The 16,683-nt window shown below is 41.0% G+C and overlaps 1 protein-coding gene across 1 annotated transcript in view; it reads left to right on the top strand.

Moving 5' to 3' along the window:
- Positions 1-14,264, top strand: part of FARSB (phenylalanyl-tRNA synthetase subunit beta) — a 35,006-nt gene extending 20,742 nt beyond the window's left edge. Inside the window, exon 17 of the mRNA XM_054283048.1 lies at positions 14,003-14,264. Coding sequence (XP_054139023.1) covers positions 14,003-14,154 — 152 coding nt within the window. The 3' untranslated portion in view covers positions 14,155-14,264. The remainder of the gene's footprint in view (positions 1-14,002) is intronic.
- Positions 14,265-16,683: the final 2,419 nt, after the last annotated feature.

Below are 16,683 nucleotides of genomic sequence, written 5' to 3'. Positions count from 1 at the left end.
GATTTAATCAATCTGCTGAGGGCAACAGGGTACATAGGAAATCACTGAACTGATGCACATGCCAGACACCCACTGTATCCTCCTTGGCTAACAGAGCCTGGAAAAGGCAACTTCTTACACCTTATCTTTTGGTTTCTAGCTTTATCTACAGCTTTTTTTTTATAGGTACCTTTTATTTATACATTCATGATGCCTTATATATCTTTGATTCAAAGAGCTGCTATCTTTGAGACTGACCCTGCTGCTTAGATAGTTGTATAACAGCCCTCTTCCTTCTCCATACAGGGTGAGCTGCACATGAATTAAAAATAACATCCTTAAATGCAGAATCTCCTCTGTGTATGTGCCTGTACACGTAAGAGAGAAAGCAAGCAGGCTGACCTGATTCCTTCATTGCAGAAATACAGGTTGATGGCAGAGAGCAGCACCAGCAACTCATCTATTCTGCTACCTAAAATAAGAGTGTAGAAAATGCAGAATAGAAAAGCACGGCTGCAGGGATGGCAGCGATGATTCTGTTTACATGCCATGCAGTGCTGCTCAGAGAGATGAGGCACTGACTCAAACTGACTCAGCTTGCAGAAGTGCCTCCATTCTGCACTTCCCAGAACAGTGGCACTGACACAGGGGCCCTGGCAGCCTGACCTAACTCTGCTGTTCAGAGAACTTTAATGGAAGTTTGTTAGGTGTCTCCCTGTTCTGCAGTGTGCTGCCAAGATGCCAAACAGAACACTTGAGCTAAGTGGTCTTCTGGCACTTGAGTGCACACTTGTGGCAGACATATTGATGCTTTTTTCCCTTGCTTTCTTTGAAAAAGTGCTGTTTTGCTCAGTATTATTTAGGCAGACTCTCAGTGGGCCTGTTAGAATATTGTTAATAGGATGCCCAGGTTGACCAGAAGAATATTTAATAGAATTATACTTCTGGTTCTAATTCTATCATGTAATAGCAAAGCCTCTTGTTTGGAAGGGGGGGTGAAAAATGTTTGCAAGTGTTTTATATTCTGTGTTGTAACATGACAGCTGATTTCAAGAAACTGGAAAAGGGCCTCAAAAATAATCCTAACAGAGGGAAGTTGTTATTTCTAGCTATTAGTGCTGCTCAGTATTCCTGATGCTGTGAGATTTACAATGCTCACTCAAAATCCCTGCATTCCTATGACATTGCTCCAGACACATTTAGTGCACAGGGTGGATTATGCCTTGTCATGTGCAATATATTACAAGCAGTTTGTGGCTTGTGTTAAGAAAATAGCAAGCATTTACTACTTTCTGTTTCACCAGTGATTCAGAAACCCTCCTGAGATGCACATGGATTCCTTGCAGTTGTCTTGACATTGGAATTTAACCTTGCTATCAATGCAGATGGCTGATACTCTGGTGCCATAGCAAATGCAGTGTCACTGCACCAACCTTAGCTTGAGACCTTTACTGCCGAGATGGTTGGCAGTCAGAGTAACTTGGAGAATTTTGTTTTGGTTTTTTAGTGGTTGGTTTGCTTATTTGTTTGTTATTTTTAGGGTTTTTTTTAAGGTTCACAATTTGTCAATTAAGCATGTGTGAGAGAGATGCCAGCAGATGATGGAGTAAGGTGAAACAAAGCTCAGTGAAACAAAGATACCCTGTAACATCTTAAAGAGACCTCAGGACACTGAAATAATTCATAAGAGCAGTGCCAGTTACTTCAGAGGTTTGAAATCAGGACATTACACAGGGCACAGATTTTTAGAGGCATCTGCACCAAGCTGTTTTATTGCCTGTGCCAAATTACAAATTTGTAAAGTGAGAAATAGATTTATCCTAGGGCTCTGATTTAGAGAGATTTAGAGGTATTGTCTCTGTCCATAATCTTAAACAAATCTTGAGACCAGTTTGCAGCAGTGTAAGGTAGGGTTTAGGCCAGTTATTTTTACTCCTTGTGTAACTGATGAAAATAGTTCCACTGATTATTGAAAAACAATACAGGGAATAAAATCTAGCTTCAAATGAGCAGCAGAGAACAGATAGAGATGTGCTGGGCACATATTTGACACTTTTCCAAATCCCTCTGCAGGATGAAATGCCTGTGCTGGGGTCCTGCTTGGTCCATATGTGCAGTGATGGTCATTTGAGCTCCTTCTGTTCTGCCAACACCTCAGTGCCCTGAGATTTGACCTCAAGGTCAGAGTGGTTTTGCCTCTCTAGCAACACCTGGGAAAAAAAGTACAGATGCTAGAAAATATGGGTGAAATTGTGATGTTCCCCTGGCCTTTGCACTGTGCTTTGGTGTAATCTGAGCTAGGTAATAAATGGAGAAGAGCTGCTTACAGCAGCCTTAAGGAAGACTGAATTTTGACTGACTGAATTTGGGGATTTCAATATACATTTGACACTCAATGCCTCCCACTTTCTTAAAAGTTACTAATGGGGCCTACTTATTGCCACTAAACATACAAAATTAAAGTTTTAAAACCAGAAGTCTGAAATATGCTCCCCATTGCTTTAAAATGCACAGAATTAACTTTTTGACAGTGAATCCTACTGGCCTAGAAAAGCATTCTGGTTTTTATCTTTGTTTTATGGCATAGGCATCCATAATCAAATATGGATGGAAAAGATCAATGATCAACCTCAAACTTGTATGTGCTTCATAATAAAGAAAAGCATAAAACTTTTGAGACTTAACCATTCCATAGCATTAATAAAATGTAAATAACAGTATGGATGTGCATGATTAGAAGGTAAAAAATTTTTTAAATATAAAAATACAGGTAGAAAGAAACAAGTTTAGTTATATGTTTTCAGGTAATTTCATAAAAATATTTAATTTTTAGTTCACTTTCATTGGTTTCAGCTCCCTTGAACAGAAAACTAGAGACATTATTATATTGGAATATATTCTTAATTTCAAGTTTTCTTCAGCGTTTTCTGCAATATTTTAGTGATCTTGTGCTTTTGCATGACCATCTGAGGTGACAATTTTCTTCCAGAGATCAGGACAACAATCACAGGAGGTGATGTTAATCATGGGGTTTGGGGCCAGAGTAAAGCCTTACTTAGGCTGAAAAGAATAAAGGAGGGCTTAGGAAATCCTGACAGTGGATTATATATCAGAACCTTCAAAGGAGAGGTGTGAAGTGGAAGGTGTAATTATCTTCACTCCTAATGTAACATTTAAGAGTCCCTTATTTAAGGAGGAAACCCCTGGTTTGGCAGTACTTTTCAGCAGTCTCCGTGCTTTGCACATGGAATTTAACTGAGCACAAACTCTTTGAAAAGGGAAGATGATATCCCTGTTTAATCAAAATGAAACAACTTGACAGGTTCACAGAAAATGTTACAGAGAATCTTCTCCCCTGTCTGCTCCCCTGTCCTTCCTGACAAAACTGAAATAGCAGTCTCATGAAAACAAGCAACCCCTAAAGAGAATCAGCTTGTGACAGGAGCTTCCTTTTCCTACAGTATTGATTCTCAGGGATTTCAGCTACTCTTGAACTTAATTTAATTTTTTAAACTAAATGTTCATGCTATTCATTCTTTTAAGGTAATGATCAGCTTAGCAAAGCTGGGAAGTCAGCCTATTTGTGTTCAGTGTGAAATGTGTACATAATAAACACTGTTTCATTCAGTAACTGACAGTTGTCTTAAAAAAAAAAAAAAAAACAAAACCAAAAAGCCCCCAAAAAAAACCAGAAGAAGTTGCACTCCCTTCTTTTTACTGCCCTTATTTAATTAAATGAAAGGTGTGGTGAAGTGTAGAAAATTTTAATTCCACAGTAAATCATAGTAATAGCTTCCCATTTAGTAAGGTTCAGCTGTGAAATTAGAGGTGTAATAGTTAGCTCCATAACTAAGAACATCAATAAACATTGGCTTTTATAGTAATAATTACACAATAAACAGCTTTAAAAGAAGATTTACACCATGAACCTCAATTCACAAGACAAGAGGAGGGAAGTCTGGGACTAATTCCAAGTTAGAGGTATGGAATTGAACTGCAACATCTATCTCTAGTGATCAGCTCAAATTGGGAGACTGAGCTATATGCAGATATTTAGTGCCTGTATTGAGCCTGGCATTATTAATATCTGCCTTATTTTAAGAAATTGTAGCTTGATTGCTCTTAATGGCAATCCTGGCCTTTCAGCTACCTGTCTTGGCAGCCTTTGCATTGGTCACAAATGTCAATAATTGTCTATTTACTCATAGATAACTAAAGGAAATGTGCCAATTTCTTTTTAGTAGGCCTCCAAATACAATTTCTGACATTCTTAGTCCACTTAACTGGCATTCTTATAAGTGCCATTGCATAGTCTTTCAAATTACAAGTTTGTAGATAATCACATTTGTTTGAAAACATCCATTCTTAATAAAACACATCAGCTGGTAATTGACTGTGTTCCACTCCTGTTAGTTTCACTTTTGCCACTACCCCACAATTTTTTTTAACACCAAAGATCAACTTAGATCATCCACCTTGGAATACTGGCACCACATTTACATTTTTCTAGTACTGCTGAATTTGCAGTATTGGAACTCCAAGTTAACAGGAGCAGACAGGATATTTGCTCTTGGAACTGCACCACAATTCTGATGCCTTGGACTCCTGGTGTTTTAGAAACATCCAGGTAGATGTAACCAGCCATATTCTTCATTTTGTCAGTGGACTGGACAACACTTACTCTACTCAATAATACTTCCCCCCCCACCCCAGATGAAAAGAAATATTTATTAACAACTTAAAACATTTCTGTATCTTTAGCCAGTCTTGTTAGTAAATGAAAGTGCTCTACCTACAATTTGTTTCTAATATCCTTAAATCTTTTTTGAATGCTGTCTTTACTGTAGCCAGTAAAAAATCTTTCCTAATCTTTCCTAATTTTTTCAGTTCCTTTATGAATTTCAGCCACTGTTAATAATCACATTTTCTGAAATGCAAATATTTCTCTCATTTTTGTCTCTGAGGAACTTTCTCATTTTTGACCACATACATTTCAGCACTAAATATGAATAGGGTTTTGGACAAAAACATTCTTCTTTTTTATTATGAAACTGCTAGTACTCATTTATCAAATATTCTTGAAGATCTTCCACTGTTTCTGTTTATTTCTCTCCCTACCTCCCAGACAGCTTAGTGAATTAATAGTGAGAGGTAAGAACAGGTGCCTTTTTTTTTAACCTGACTGATTTTAGTACTTCAAAATGTATTACCCTAATTCTGCAAGAGGTTTCAGAAGTGCCAGCAGTGATGATTAAAATGGCTTAATTATAAATTATCTTTCCAGTGTTGGCCACTACTTTGAGATCTAATTAATTTCTCATCCTTTGCTCTTGAACAGATTTTTCTGTAGCATCAAGGGAACTTAGTTACATGAAGAATAACAGTTACAACAATTCAAAATCGCATTAAATTATCTAACAAAGTGGGTATGGCTGCTTGCTTTATGTCCCTTTAATTGTCTTTTATCTCTGATCTCTCCTTTCTGTAATACAGGTATTCAGATTTATAGGAACTAAGTCCCTATGAATTTGTGCCAAGCTTATTTCTGTTCTATCAAGCATCTTCCCACTCTGGTGTTAATGCCTCAAATTTGATTTTAACTGCATTAATACCCAAGGAGATACCCAGGAAAGATGTGAAATAGGATGATTGCCTGTATTATTGATGTAGCCAAAGTGGGAGTCTAGAGTATGTGGAGTATTTCTAAATACTTTGGTTTATCAAACTTTGGCAGCACACTCTGGCACTGGACACCTCAGAGGTATCTTCTGTTGGAAGTGATGCTGGTAGGCCAAACAACACAATTTGTGGCAAAACCCAGAGTTTGATTTTAGAAATAGGTCTCATTTCTTTAGCTTTGTGTTATACTGTTGATTTTTAGTATAAAAAGAGGCTCTCAGAGATGAGTTTGAAAAGGGCCTTTTCCATTCCTGTGGTCACTTCAGCTCTTCTCTAAACTTCTTCAATGTCCCTTCTCAGTACCCTTCAAGTATCAACCCTTGTCCCCAGAAAGGTGTGTGAGTTAAAGTACATTATTTTAGCACAGCATGGGATAATAAAAGGTTTGACAGGCTTAAGCTTCTTTGTCTTTTAAACTTTCATCACCAAATTATGTTTGACACACTTTTTTTCCCCACATATGAAATAAAAGAAATTCAATTAGAGAACAAAGAAAGTATTAGCTTTTCAAATCCAGGAGATTATTTTAGAAGAGAAACTCCTTTTAATTGACTCATTTAGAACTATGTGTCCTGTAGTGGGAGGGGGAAATAAATCTATGGCAACTGCAAAAACACTGTGAAGAAAGGCGTCAAGTGAGTTTGGAAAGAGACAGAAGCTATCTTTTACTGTCAAGCTGTCTTCTGTGCCTCTTTTTGCAAGCATTAACTATTAAAGATTACAATATTTTTCTTCAGAATAAAATTGCATTTTATTCTGACAGGTTAGGCATGCTCCAAGGAGTGGTAGCATTTCTCCTGACAGTTCAGGGTTTTCATTTTCTATCAGTTTTTGCCAACCAGAACCATCTGAATCACTGGCATTTGTGTTTCTTGAGCTCAAGATGTCAATGTCTTCTCCCTGACAACTCTTTGCTCTTCTGTTCCTTTACTGGAGGGGCCTCTTCAGAGTTTAATTCCTTTGGTTTTGCCCCCCAAAGGCAACTATCTTTTAATCACACATCATAGCAAGTCTTAACAGATAAAAGTCTTCCTTGCATCAAGAAGTTGAAATGTCTGGCACAGCTTTGCATTGTATAATTATAGATTTAGGTAATTTCCTTTTCCCAACCTTTTACATTTTTAAATAGAAATTTATTTCTGAATCATCAACTATATTTTCAATATTGCAAACCCTTCTTTATAAAGGAAATTATTAATCCAAAGTAGCAGCAGAAAGAGCAGCAATAGCACAGCTCAGGGTGAAGTTCTGGCTTCTCTGAAGAAATGCTACATTTGCCCATCTCTACAGCTCCATCTTCCAATTCTATTCTCATCTGCTCAGCCTGCTGTGGCTGTATCTCCTTTCATTTTCTCTGCCATACTGATAATAATGCCACCAAATGTGAGCATGTCAATTTTATACTTATATAGAAGTTTAGCAGTTCTCCAGTCTGGTGTGATTTTTCAACTTTGATATGAAGGCAGAGGGGTGGTACTTCAAATTTAATCTTCCTTTTTTTTTTTTCTTTTTATTTCTGCAGTAACATTTTAAACATGAATTTGCAAGATATTAGATCAGTGTGAATGCAGGCTTCAAAGACACCTGTTGCCCATGGTGGAGGAACTGATTTTATCTTTACTTGTGGTGTTAGGAAAGAACAGATGTACAGAGAAATGCTGAGCACACCCTCAGCTGAGGCATTTCTGCTTCAGCCACGAGGCATTGCTTTGCAGCATAAGCCTTAGCTGCTAAAACTAAGTGATGCACAGTTGCAGTGACTGCTGAGATTCATTGTTTAACCATGTATTATTCCCTGCCAGTTTGCCAGGGTGTTTTCTGAAAGGCATGAAATGGGGGAGCTGTGAAAGCAGAACATGAGGTGGCTCTTGGTTACCTCAGCCAAGTCACTGGGAGGGGAGGGCAGCTTGGTCTAGGACAGGAGTGATTAAACAACAGGCAAACCAAATGTGACACACTAAAGCAGACTTGCAGCCTGGCTTAGTGCTGGTTCTTGTTATTCTCTAGTGCCTGTGTGAAAGCAGAGCCTAACAAGCTAAAAGCTGCTGCCTTGCTGTGCACACACAGGGTATGTTATACCCCCTGCCAGAAAGCATATGGTTTATTGTTTCCTAGCTTCTGACAGATTCTGTTGTTTGCAAGGATGAATCATTCCTCTAGATATTCAAAAAGCGATAAAAACACTCATGGGGCACAAATAAATTAAGTTTGTTAATATTCAAAGCTTTGTGTTCTCTAGCTCAAGTGAAATAGCAAGATTTTTTTTTTTAAGTGAGCTTTACTTGGGATTTGGAATTCCTTAGTTTTATAGACAAAATAGCTGTGACAGAATATCAGCTTAGGTTTGGGACTTTTAGGCAAAGTATAATGTTTCAGATAAATCTGGATAAATCAGATAAACCAGCCTAATAGCAAAGATTAGCTGTGTAATGGTAATTCTGCAAAGCAACTAAACTCCAGTGGAGTTGCTGTTTCTCACAGCTGCCCCATAAAGACAAATTTGAGCTTTAGACACAAATACTGATTTCTAGAGAAATAAATTGAATTTGATAGATTTATTTTTAGGTTTCCTACTTAATTTTTTTTTCTGGAAGCAGTATTTAATAAGAGAACCCCTAATACCTGCATTCCTCAGCCTCAGCATCCACCCAAGTATTACTTCCATTGGGAAGGGCAGGTACACAGTGATTTTACCCAGATAATTTTAAGTGTCTGAGGCTAACCCAGGTGAATAAAGAGGTGCCTCAAACCTCTTTGAGGCATTCTTAAACAACTTTCTGACATCCAGCAACACCAAACAACCTCTGCTAAAGCTCCTGGACACTCCACAGCAAGAATGAAAAACAAATCCAGCTTATAGGGTTGTAAATGAGGGTTCTGATGAGATAGAAGAATTTTCCTCACACCCTCCCTGAAATACAAATTAAGAGGAACTCAGCCATTGACTTGGTTGTAATAGGAGAAAATTATTTACTGACTGACCACTGCAGATCTGTGGCTCATTCTCCATGTTCCCAGCCTTGTTGTCTGCACAAGGACTCAAATATTCTATTTTTGGATATCCAGTGTAGCAGCCCAGGTAAATAATTGATTGTCACTTTACCCTCTTCCGCTCTGCCCTGTGTGAGGAGGCTTTTGGAAAAACAGAGGAAGAGATCAGAATGAAAGATGCCCTTTAGACAAGGGCATATTCGTTCACATCACACAGATACTGATACTGTGATTTTTGTCAAGTGTTAATTATTTTCTTGAGAGGGGTAATTAAAGCACATGCCTAAATTTAATTGTACTAATTTCAATTTCCTGGTGTGTCACTACAGTTAGGTGTGATCTGGGGAAATGGCAGTGATTCTGGCGCAGCTTTAGTCAGGATTTACAAATCAAGAGACTAAAGTTGACAAATACCCCACTGATCCCAAAGTGTGGTCTTGAGAATATAAAGGAAAAGAGATGCTGAAAATGTGCAACTTATGAGAACAATTGGTCTCTCCATTTGTTCCAGAAATCATGGAAGATTTGAGATGTCTGTGATTTTAAGAATTAGCTGAAGGTAGATCACTCCTTGACAAGATCTGATTTTGAAGTTGTTGGTTTGCATAAGGTTCTGGGAGCCTTTCTGTGCTGTGTTTGTGGGCAGAAAGAGGGGGCTGGGCTGAAAGTGCCCCCTGACTCTGCATTTGATTTGCATTTTCTACCAGAAGAAGGAAATCAGTCCAAAGTGTGAAGAACTTGATCCTAAAACCAACATCTAACATGACAAAACTAAATTCCATCCAGTGTAGCACAGGCAAAACACTTCCCCAGGTGAGCTGGGGTGAGGTAGTGAAAGGGCAGCTGGGGTCACCAGAGGGAGGAGAGTGAAGATGAAAGGCACTGAGGCCAGATAAGCTCTGCTCTGTTACCTCCTTAAGCCTCAGCTTCCAGTGTTCCTTCAAATTACAGGAACTAACAAGTGGGTTTGAAGGCTTAGTGCAACTGCAGGCGTATAATACAGCTTTAATCTATTTCTTCTTGAAATGAAGGGAGAGTAAGGTAGAGAAAAGAAACTGTGCAAGGTGTTTGACAACAAAGAGTGCAGGGAACTCCGGGCTCTTTGAGGGTCAATTAGCCAGAAAATGTGCTAAAGACTACATGCTCTGTTGGATTATTGGCCAAAGAATTACCCCAAAGCAATCAAAGTGGCCCTGTTGCCTGAATACAGAAAGGCAATTACAGATTTTGAGGACATGCTACAGAAGCTTTAATTAAAGGTATTACTTCTACATCACTGAACATTAGAAATTAAATTCTTACTTGCAGCCACGAGAAGCAGCTTTTGTCTTTGCCTTGTGTGTAGTGTGTCAGCATAAGGCAGGGCTGGCTTTGGCATCCCTTCTTTAGGAAGCTGGATTGGATTTCACCCCACCCCTTCTCCTAACTACCACTTACACACCTGACATTAAGAGGTGGATTTCCACTGCTAGACCTTCAGGCTTCCTCTGCCATTGTCTGGGTCTCTGTCAGCAAGGACAATGCAATCTCTGACTAGATTTCAAGGTGAAGTTTATTTGTGTGCAGAGGAGAAAGGATTTACTATGTGAAGAGGGATAAATCTGGTGCCCTTAAAACAGAAGTTACAGTAAACTACAATTTTAAAATAATTTTTACTCTCAGTGTAGTTGATGGTACAACCAACCAGTTGCACCCACAAGGGCAGCTTGGCAGGATAATTGCAGCAGCAGCAGACACAATCCCTTCCTAACACAGCTGCTCAGAGTGGAGCCTCCAGGTGGGCTTTTATGCCTCCCTGACCAGGGACAGCTTCTTGGGGAACACCATGGTCTACACAGCGATGCTGTTCTTGGGTGATACTGCATAGACAGGCAGGACAAACTGTGGTGAACTCCTGCTCACAAGCTGCAGCTCACACTGCCAGTGATCCTGGAAAGACTCTTTTTGGCATGAAGGCTTTGCTGCAGCTTTAGAGTGCTGGGCTTCAGCTTCTGGTGTGACTTACACAAACAGAGTAACAGTGTGTGCACTTTTTGCTGATTCCCATGTGTGCAGGTAGCATCAGCACATGTCTTTCATACAGCCTTGACTCTCACTCTGGAGCTTCTACTTTACTTCAAGTCACCTAACACTGCCCTGTCCATAACCAGAAGCTTTGTTAGAAATCCTAACCACCATTGCTATTTACTTGATAATACCAGAAACAAACAAATTGGGATGAAAAGAGTCCTTACCTTTGTTTCCTGCTTATTTTGATGACCCTCCTCATTTGCTGCCCTGCTCCATGGATTTCCTCAGGCCCTCCTACAGCCTATCTTTCTTACCCCAGCACAGCAGGTTCCTGTAGCTCCTTTTATGCTTGTGGTTGGTCCCTCAATCAAAACTCTCCCCCAGCTGCAAATGATTGTTTCTCTTTCCCCCTTCCTGCTCAGGTTTTTCATGTTTCTTCTGAGATTTTTTTTCCTTCTTTGCTTCCCTTTCAATGTCTGAATTTTTTAACCTGGAGTTTACCTTTGCTCCAAATTCTGGTTCCATGGCAGAGGCACATGGAGCAACAGCACCCAGTCCAATGCATGAGCCAAGCTCCTTCCCTCACCACCTGTGTGGTCAAAGGAAGAGTCACTAAGATGAGGAAGGCTTTAGATCCCCCTGAGGGATGCAGTCTGGAGGCCCTCTTGGCAGGCAGGAATATACTTTGAAGCATTCTGTAGTGCAGCCAATTACCATAATAATGGTTCCATTATGAACCAGAGTTCATAAACTCTCTGTAAACCTGTTTCTCAGCTCATGTTTCTTTGGTGCAAGAGCCATGTGTTGGCTGGACAGATGGGAGCTCTAAAGTTTTTAACAGGTTCTTTCATTTTTATTTGCTTATTGTCTGATCTTTTCCAGCCACAGCATTGTGCCCTGCAGTTGCCATGTCTGCAGAGCATGGGGCACACTGGTGACTGCCCAACATTTCAGGGTCAGCTTAACTAGAAATTGAGATGTTGTTTGAAGGTCCCATTTCCTGCACTTTGGGGACCTAAGTGTTCCCCCTTGGTATTAATTATATATTCCCCTCTTAGCTGCAAGGAAGTGCAAAGAAAAGTAACATCATGGTCCAGCATCAGTTGCTGCATGAGATGGAAAATTCTGCTCAGTGTCTTCTAACCCATAGCCTGGAGCAGCATATTTGGAACTCACTGAGACTAGGAGACCAACAAGTGGTGATGGACAGCAGAGCATTTGTTGTGTATGAAAACAGCATTGTTTCACACAATGGGAAGTGGCACAGATCTGGGAAACTGCCCTTGTTAGATTGACTGAGTACAGTATTATTTTAGACCCCATCAGATAGCTGCAAGAAGTGTAAAAACAATTAAGTCTCATGACATAGCTGGGTCTAGATGTGCAAGAAGATAAAATAACTTTCCCAAGACTCCACAGAAGGAAGCTCAGAAGAACAGACAAGTCAGACTCACAGCTTTTTAACTGTCAAAGCTCTTTTTTTCCTGTAGATTTATAAAGGGGTACCACACCAACATTATGAACTTCTGCTTGGCTCTTGCTCTTGTGCCAGTTCAAGCTTGCAGTCAAGTGTCTAAAAGAAAGTCTCTGTGTGCTGCTCACATCTTTGGTACAATACCATCTTTATTTACAAATAGGAAAGCCTTTACCACTAAGTAAAAGGCAACTTTATTTTTAGGTTATGTTTTCACCCACAATCTGCAGAGTGATCTGTATGTGTGACATTTGACTCTTTTCTAAATTTGTTTCATCTTGTTTTGAATAGTGCAGCCTGGCAGTGGCAAGTGTCTCTGTGACTGCAGTCATGTGCCAGTAGCATCCAGGGTGAGGTAATTTCACTGTTGTACATCCAGTGTAAGTAGCTGGTGGTGTGCTTGTAGCTAAGACTGGAACTGGATAATTTAAAAGATTCTGCTTGTGGATATTTTTAAAACAGCCTTTAAGCAATGTTACTGTGGTCAGATTTCTCAAGGTGGCCAAAATTGAAGTGGACATTGAAGTTAATTTACACTTGCAGCACTCAGGCAAGAAAAAGACCTAATTGCTGTTCTTGTAGCTGCAAGTTACAACTGCAAACCTCATAGGAGACATTTCTTAAATGAATTATTTCCACTGGGGAGCTAACAGAGAATATCTCTGGCTTGACCACTAGGGATCAGAGGATCATGAAAATGTTCCTGAGCTTTGAGGTTCATTTGGACATTATTGCCTTTTAAAGTAGCTCCTTGTACACACAGTAAAATGTCCTGGGCTGATCCTGAACCTTAAGTAGCATTTGGTGCAACCAGTGAGTAAGTTGCTGTCAGGAAATTCTTGTGATCCTTTTGCAGAGGACACTGAAGGCAGCAGCATTAAAAGCAGGGCGGAGGAGCTTTGTGAGGATTCAGAACCTGTAGGATTCAGTGGCCTTGTTTCACCCTCTCCCCTTCCCCTTGATGTCCCAGCATTGCCTGCTGCACTGCTCACAGGATGTCCCACACACTGTGCCTGGCTTCCACACACTGGTTTGGAAAGAGGTGCTTTCAGAAGGAGCAACTGCCTGGTCTGGTTTGGCTTTGTCATTAGAAGGGCTATCAGATACAAATGCCACTCACGTCAGGACAGAGGCCAAAAAAATGCAAGTTTAGTTGCAATAGACAAGCTTGAACACAGTGCTGGTAGAGCCACCACACACAGGGAAATTCCCAGGTAGGAAAGTCTTTCCATGGAAAGGTCTGCACAGCTGCTCCAAGTTCTTCATGGCAAATCTAGCTACTTTTTTAGAAAAAAGCTTCCATGTAACATTTAAAAACTGGGACCTGGTTGGAGGTAAGAGGAAGATGATCTGGCTTTCTTTGAGTGTTCATTGTTTCACAGTTTTATGGTGTATAGGAGACTGATTAAAAAGCTCTTCCCCAGCTGAGGAATGCAGGTTGTTTTTAATTATGTGATAGGCAAACAAGGGTGACATGCCTACTTACCATTTAGATGACAGCAAGCTTTATTTCTTTCAACAGACTAAGGTGGGAGACATTCAAATGTTAAATAGCCTGAAGGCTGCAAAAGTTCTTCATTTCAGTAGCCCTCTGACTCAACTGTGCTAATTTCTATTGCAGGAGGAACTTAGTCAAAACAATTGAGTGTGAAAAATGCCCATGCTTTGGGCTTTACATTTTATTTTTAACTCACTGTTTTCTCATTCTCTATCAATCATGACAACTCTTAATGCAAGAATGTGAGAGCCCCTTTTGAGCATCTCAGCACAGAGAACCATTTAATACTGAGAGCTTTGCTCTGCACGTTAAATGCCTATTGACTCCTCCGGCCCAAAGAAATATTGATTTTTCTCTCACTTTCTTTCCAGGCTCTGCTTTCTTTCCTGGTCGCTGTGCTGAGGTCTTTGCCAAAGGTCAAAGCATTGGGAAACTTGGAGTGGTACACCCTGACGTTATCACCAAGTTTGAGCTCACCATGCCTTGCTCTGTCCTGGAGATCAATATTGAGCCCTTCGTGTGAAGATGTGACTTTTCTCCACTGTCACGTGCAGCACCCTCTCCTCTTTGTCTGCTCCCAGGGGACATCCTCCTATGCTTTTATGTTCCAATAAACCAGAAAAACAGACCCTGTCTCCCTGAGTAACTGTGTTGTGTGCAGTGCAATCTGGCTGGCTTCTGCAGGGAAGGAATGTGGGATCTCAGACGAGGCTGTGCCCTCAATGTTTTCAAAGGGCAGGGGGGAAGAAACAAGTTGGGTCAAAGCCCAGGGTTTTACAAGAGAAATGTAATGGCAGAGCACATGATTAGTTTTCAAAATCAGAAATGTTCCACAGACACAGCTTCATACTGTAACTGATTATGGCTGCATAACAGGAATCTCATTCTTTTCTTAGTGCATGAAATAAGATAATTGATTAGAGCAAATGTTGAGTGAATGTGAGCAGAACTAAGGAGTTGAGCTTTTATTCTATACGGTTGTCATGTGCTCATCAATGACTGGGGGAGGAAAATAAACTTATTTCATGAAAACCAGAGCTATTTTGTAAGCAAGATGTGTATAATATCTGCTTCCCTGCTCCAGACATAACTGTTGGTCCTTTATCATTCTAAATTCAGAAAGGGGAGGGGGTGGAATTAAATATTTTTCATTGTTGATGTCAGCCTAGCGGTTTTTGAAGCTCCAAACCAAATGGGGAAGTGCATTTAAGAGCATATGCCAGTGGTGTTTTGCATGAGTAGCAGAAAACTATCAAAGCCTTTGTGTGCCTGAGGCTGGCATGTTTGTCTGCACAAGTGAGCGTGGGCCCGCTGCACTCCCAGCCCCACCAGGGCTTTCTGGACCCCAGCTGTGCAGCAGGACCATGCAGCTTTGGGCAGGGTTACTTTTCTGGCAGTTCTACCCCTGCCAGTACATGAGAACCTCTCATGGGTCAGGCTTTTCCTTCTTAGGTGGCTTTCTGGCAGCAGTTGTGTCACAGCTCTGTGCATTGTGCCTCTGCTCTCTCTGAAACTGAGAAGCTCCATCCAGCATAGTGATGGCCATTCCTTCCTGTCTGCAGGAATGTCACCAAGTGGGTGGCCAGCTCAGTACACTGAAGCAGCTTTGACTGGCAGCCTTGTGGAGCTGGCTGTCCCTCCTTTGCAATACTATAACCATTGCTAATGCTGCGGGCCAACAACAGCCAGGATTTTGTGTTAGGCCGATGCACTGTGGCTCCTTTCTGCTGTGAGAGCCAGGAGGGGCTGTCCAGGAGTGGACATCTGGGAAGGGTGGCACAATGACTGCCCACTGAGCAGGGATGTGCAGTGTGAGGTAAGCTGCACAGACCCCTATCACTGGGCCCTCGAGGGCTTTTCAATGGCAGCCCCATCAATAATCTCAACAGGTGGGAAGGCAACAGGCAAGGCTTTTTGGTGCAAGTGATAATCCAGTATGAAATATGCACTACAGTTACCCATCTGGAAACCCTACAGTTCCCCTCAGATGGAAGTGTAGATTTTAATTATCTCTGCATGACAGACGTGAAATGAGAGCGCAGCTCTCGCCATACGTTGCACCGCTGACTCCAGTGCCCACGGAGAGTGAGAAAACTGCAGTTCACATTTTAAACCTCCCAGGGGATTAGGCAGCTTGGCATTTGCAGGATGTCTCTCTCCACGATGCCTACACAACTGTAAGCAAGCAGGCTCTCAGTGTGGGAAGCAATGTGCAAGGCAGATGGAAAGCATTAGCCCCCCCTTGTTTATTGGTGTGTCAGGCACGGGGATTAGGACGACAATGAGGCAGATTTGCATTGCAGCAGAGCGCAGGCATATTTGCGTGCACTAAATATATTTCTCTGCACAAGATTTTCTGACTCTTTGGGTGTCCCAATTCTCCTGTGAATTTAGCTGTCCTTTGAGTGTAAAGACTAGATTAAGCTGGGGCTAAGGGCTTGAGCTGCAGTGGCATGTGTTGTGAGGCTTTTAGGGATCACTTCTTTTTCATACCATTTGCTCGTGCATTGGCAGCTAAATGCTCCAAAACCTCGAGCTTTGTCCCAGGTAAGTACCATTACTTGGTAAAAGTAGAGGATGAGAATCGATAGAAAGGTTAAAAAGCCTCTTCAGAGTCCCTGACCCCTCCAGTTAACTATGGTGCCAGCAGCCTTGCAATGAAATTCAAGCTCTGCTGTTGTGCTGAGCTCAGGATTAACTGTGATTCCTGATGAGTGGGACACTTCATATAAGTCTGGTGTATTTATTGCAAGGCTTTGTCTTTCATAGCTCCAAAGCAATTATCTGGTATTTACAGCCTGCTCATAGCTGGGTGCAGTACTCAGGTAGTTACTACACAGCTTCGTGCTGGAGCCAGCCACTGAGCACTGAAATTTGCTTTTACCCTTTGCTGTAGCCATGGGCTCTGGCAAAGGAAACCTTTGCTGCTGGTGGGGGCTTCTGAGCAGTATTTAAACATCTTTTGAACTTGAGTTTTCTTTTTAAACAAGAGTTTGAAGTGGATTTTTAACCACTGCTCCTCAATTATGGATTACTTTTGGCCTGCTCCTGC

Source organism: Melozone crissalis, unplaced genomic scaffold, assembly GCF_028551555.1.
Source record: "Melozone crissalis strain CALT ecotype California unplaced genomic scaffold, PUWL_Pcris_2 ptg000034l_1, whole genome shotgun sequence".
NCBI lineage: Eukaryota > Metazoa > Chordata > Aves > Passeriformes > Passerellidae > Melozone > Melozone crissalis.
This window is presented reverse-complemented; position numbering and strand designations above follow the sequence as displayed.